The sequence below is a fragment of the Dendrobium catenatum genome, unplaced genomic scaffold (assembly GCF_001605985.2).
Source record: "Dendrobium catenatum unplaced genomic scaffold, ASM160598v2 fragScaff_scaffold_1220, whole genome shotgun sequence".
NCBI lineage: Eukaryota > Viridiplantae > Streptophyta > Magnoliopsida > Asparagales > Orchidaceae > Dendrobium > Dendrobium catenatum.
Genome location: NW_021319682.1, coordinates 5,275,501 through 5,280,912, shown reverse-complemented (window position 1 = coordinate 5,280,912; position 5,412 = coordinate 5,275,501). Strand labels below are relative to the sequence as shown.

The following is a 5,412-nucleotide window of genomic DNA, read 5'->3' as shown; positions in this document are numbered from 1 at the left end:
AAAAAAAAAAAAAAAAAAAAAAAACAAACAAACAATATGAATGACAGGGAGAAATTATTAGATTATCTAAGCTCATGTCATTAGTTAAGCATTTTGTTATGTATTCATGGATATGAATTCAGGGCAAAATGCTCAACCAATTTTTATCAGCTCACTTCACCTAATAATTTCTCCAAAATTAGCTAATAGATATATTTTACATTAAAATGAAAAAATCAGCACTCAAAATTAAAAGATAAATAGTAAAAAATTGAGGATATTTGAATAGGAAAGAATTTGTATCTTGATATAAATTATATTGGAATATGTTTTAAAATTATTAGATTTAATTTGAGATTAGTACTATTGCAAATGTTGAGTTTGCATTTCACTAATCTTAAAATAAATTTGAAGTTCATCTTGATATAATTTATATCAATATATTATTTATTTATTTATATAGAAATAAAAAATAATAGTAGAAATTTACTTTTATGCATATCTATTTTCATTTATATTTAAATATCCTCAATTTTTACTTATTTATTTTCTAATTTTAACTATATATCTTTTCATCTTGACATAAAATATATCACTAACTAAAAAAAGATTCCTAATACGAATATTTTTTTTTTTAACAAAAATTACTTCTGACAGTCTCACTCGCTCACGTTCCTTCTCCAGTCTGTGATATTGATCTTCCAATGGCCGTCCCTGAACCCTAACTCCTCCGCATTCTTCCTATCTCTCTCCAAATCCTCCATCCTCTCCTTAGATAGCCCGCAAAATCCCTTCAGCCCATCGTCCATTTCATCGTGCACACGCCACCATCGTCTATGCGCAAAGTCGCTCGCATAAATCTTCTGGTCCTCTACGTTCCAATTGCAATCATAATCTCTATAGCAGAGCCATGGCTTCAACCCGAGATAATGGATAGAGTACAACTTAGGAGGATCAGCGGCAAAGAGATGGTTTTTCATCGTGATCTCGGCAGTTTTGTTCGACCAAAAGTTCTTGAGGAAGTTGACTCTCCTAGGCAAGCGATGCCACCACACAAAGATCTCATTGAGGAAGCCTTGGTCACCGCCATTGTAGGAGATGATTTCCTTTCTGTTCTTCATGAGAGTTTTGAAGGTGCAGGAGGAAGGTTCGAGGACCATAATGCCGGAATTGAAGATGAAACCGTCATTGCCGGTGGCGGATATTTGGGGGAAAGAGAAGAGAAGGTCAAGGTTGCGGAGGACGATGATGTCGGCGTCTACAAATACAACTTTGCTGTATTCGGTTAGAAGCCAGAGTCGGAATTTGCTGTAGTTGTATTCATTGTATGTGTATCTTCACGAATGGAGAAGTAACAAACAGTGATCAGCTTCACATCTCAATTTTACAAAAGAATTTACTGAAATAGGGAAATAAACCTTTGTGCGCGAGGGTTACGGATGCGATTAATTAGCCGGAGTTGCCACCCGGCGGCGGCGAGGGCTCGGAGCTTTGCCTCTGATATGGATTTGTCATGGAGGAGGACGAGGTCTTTTGTGGAGCCTGTCTTTCGGATGCTCTGCGCTAATGTGATGGCTCCACAGACGTAGGTGTCCGACGAATGAATCACCGTTGCATATGCTTCACGACGGCCATGGATGGCGGAGTCAGCAAGCTTTGACATGTCAAATTCTTCATTAATTGTTCCTATAATTTCAAAGATAGAATTTTAATTTTGCGCCTTAGAAAATGTGATTAAATTTTAGAAACGGTGAATCTTAAAATTAATAAATTTATTTTGAAATGAATATAATATAAAATTTAATTAATTTTTAATGTATTATATTAATATTAAAATCTGTCATAACCAGCAGAATATAATGACCCATAATCTTTTTTTTTTTACTGTCATTGTTATGGGGGGCAATCTTCATGATGGCCATGGGCATGTTGTATTAAAGAAATTTTTAGGCTAGCACAATTAAAATAAAAAGTTAGGGCAGATGCTAGAATTGAATAATAAAAAGTTTGATTAAATTAGGGTAATCGTTAGGGGTGGAACCAGCTATAATTTTTAGGGGGGATAAACTTATAAGTAATTGTTGGAAGATATGTCGGGGGTCCAAGGGGCAGTCCCCTTGGAACAAATTTTGATTTGCTATTTCTCTTTGTATTTGGTTCATCGTTCCTAACAATAATACATCTACAGGGGGGGGGGGGGGAGCAATTGCCTAAAAAATAAAGGAAGATTTACATGCATATCACCATATACTATTCTATTTACATATTTTATACTTAAAACTTTAATATTACATACATACCACCCATAGTTCATTTTCATATCAAATATGAGTGGTAGAAATGAAATATAAAAGTGGTAGGAAGAAAATATCAGTGATATATTTGATATTAAAATAATATAGGGTGCTATGTGTGTGATATAAAAATTTTGAGTGTTAGATATGTAAATAAGATGATATAAAATGGTATGTATGTAAATTTTTTAAAAATAAATTGAGGGGACAAATTACTTAAAAAATCATATAATATAAAAAAAATTATTTTTTGGGGCCCAAAGCTCTAGAGGGTTCTGCCAATTCAATCATCATCTTAAACTTTAATTATTTATTAAATTAATATGTGTAATATCTTAATCATCAAATTCAAATACTGAAATTCATAATAAAATTTTAACTCATATTGGATTCTCATTTGCACGAATATATAAAGTTAATAATTTAATTTTACAGAGTAGATTTTATTTATTAATATTCATTATTTCAATAATATATGAATTATTTTCCCTATAAAATAAGTGTACTAATCTAACACCTAAAAAATATCATAACATTCCGTGCTTGTCAGCTGTAATGTCATCATAAAACAATTCAGCTGCATTATTGCCAAATTATAATTATTTGATTAATAATAAGTTTTTGTCTGATTTGGACTGCCCAAAATATGACAGTTTAATATGAAATTAATTTTGAGATAATTTAAAAGCCCCTTTGAGACGTGCTGCACAGCACGAAAACTGAGCCGATTTTTTTTTGTTTGCGATAGTTTTTTATAATATAAAATTTAAAAAAATATTGAGCAAGAAAAAAAAAGTCAATTAAAATTATAATTAATATCTGAAAAATAAATCAGTAAAAAAGCTATCTCAAATATGAGAAATTATTCTGTGTGGACACCGGACGCAGCTCTACTTTTGAATGCTGCAATACTGAGCGGTACGAGCTTCGGCACCGAGCCACGATACTGAGTAGTATCGAGCCGCGATTAAGAGGTGATATGATACATTTTTATTTATCTCTTAAAGGCATTCGATATCCACATAAAATATTTTTTCCCCAAATATAAGCTAAAATTGAATTCAATTTGAGAATGTTACAGCATTTGCTAGCTAAGTTCTTTAGGATTCTTTTTTAAAAGGTGAAAGACTTTGGATTGCTTAATAAAATCTATGATTTGTACAACTATTATGTATGGCCTACTAAGCAATGAATCATTACAGTTGAAATTTAGTTAAAATTTTATCAAAAAAATATTATGATTTTGATAAAAGAAACCAACGTAATAAAGTAAATAAATGCAAGAACTTACCTTCCTTCCATAATGGCAAGGCGAGCTTGCAAGAGCCTATAGGCATTGCCACCTTCTCCTCCAACCTTCCAGCCTCCACTTCATACATCCACCACTCCCCTTCTCTTCCCACCATATCATCACACCTGAAAACCTCCATCATCGGTCGACAACCACCGTAAAATATAAGTTTCACCGCCCCTCTCGCATCCCGCTTAACCCTTCTCACCGCCAGATTCGCGGCCATAAGATGCATTTGGAGCCTAAATACATCTCTAGACCACCCTGGCTCTGGCCGCCGGCAAGGCAGCCTAACCACCACCACATCAAACTCACCATACAATGAGAAGTCAGGCATTGGCATCTCAGGGCAAGATGGCCCTTCATTTTCTTCCTCCTCATCTATCCATTCAGGAAATATATCCTTCCACTCAAAATTCTCTGAAACTTGCTCGAATTTGATTGATGTCACAGCCCCAATATCTTTCCAATCTAACAATTCGTCTTCCCCAATGTTCACCAATGCTATGCTGCTGTTCCCAGGCAGTTTACTAAAGAAGCTCGGAATCACCTCTTTTGCCATTCTCTCTGTCTTCTTGCTTCTACCATCTTCAATCTGCAAATTTCAGTGTTCATTACTAAAATGGTGAAATCTAAAACAAAATTGTAAAGGGTGGAAGAAATGAACTGAATTAAGAGTGGTACTCACCTTACCTTCTTGACATGGCAATTTCGAAGAGTGCAGCGAACGATGGAGGCAGCTCTGTGCTGATAAACAGTGGAAGGTTGAAGAAGAAGGGCAAGACAGGAAATAAGAAAGAAGGAGAGGAGAATGAGGTTGATCTTGATGACCAAAGTTTTTGATGCCGCAGCTTTCATTATTTCTCCCATAGCCATAATTAATAGAAGAGAATAGCTAAGTAGAAAGCTGGGGGTGAGAGGTGAAGAGGTATATAAGTCTGTCTTGAGACTTGAGAGTCTATATTGTTCTCTTCCTTTGTTTCTCAAATGTTTACAGAGAAAAAAGACTGAGGCTTTCCATATGCATGAAAGGTTATTAATTTAATAAGCAAATCAAAGTGACTGCTCTTGTGGTGGTTGGAATGTTGGTAGGAAGAGTAAGGAATAGGAGAAGGAAGAGGATGGCTTAATATTGGTGCTATTCTCTATCTGTCATTGCCTTTGATTGGAGATTTGAAAGAAAGTAGGGGTATGTATTTTAAGAATGAATCTAATTATATTTAGCTTAAATATTATATAAATATTATATATTAAGAAGAATATCATGTAATATTTAGTCAAATTTATAATTTTATTATATGGAATAAATAATATATATAATCTTTATATCACTTGTTTATTGTCAATTATTTATAATTCATAAATTTTGTTGATTTAGGTTTTGTTTGGGACGGTTTTTTTTATTGCTTCTTAAAGCAGCTTTTTAGTATAAAAATTAAAATTTTTGTACTAGAACTCTGCTTTAAGAAGCAGAAAGAAAGACATCCCAAACGAAGCCTTAGTGTGTTAATAAATTAATATAGCTTATTTTTTATTTGATCAAGTTTAAAAAAAAAGTGAAACTAAACCAAATATCAAAATTAAAAATTAAAAATAAAAATTATAACAAATAATGGAATGAATATTTTAACAAATAAATTGAATCAATCAAATAAGATAAATTCGATTAATTTTCTTTAATGTGCTCCACTGGAATAAACTGCTGTGGTATTAAACCTTTTTCCTACTTCAGAAATTCATTTTTTCTCTTGCGTAGGTTTTGCTCTTAATTAGGAATTAGGATTGCTAGGCTTTCGCCATTGTCCGCGTTAGGCTTGAAATGTTCAAAATGATAATCATTTTTAAAAG

The 5,412-nt window shown here is 33.1% G+C and overlaps 1 protein-coding gene across 1 annotated transcript; it reads right to left on the bottom strand.

The window, feature by feature from the left end:
* Positions 1-596: 596 nt before the first annotated feature.
* Positions 597-4,434, bottom strand: LOC110101223 (UDP-glucuronate:xylan alpha-glucuronosyltransferase 2). The gene is given in 4 exon segments (XM_028699128.1): positions 597-1,314; positions 1,398-1,665; positions 3,565-4,181; positions 4,253-4,434. Coding segments are annotated over 4 exon segments (1,743 nt in total). The 3' UTR covers positions 597-638.
* Between the last annotated feature and the right edge of the window lie 978 nt (positions 4,435-5,412).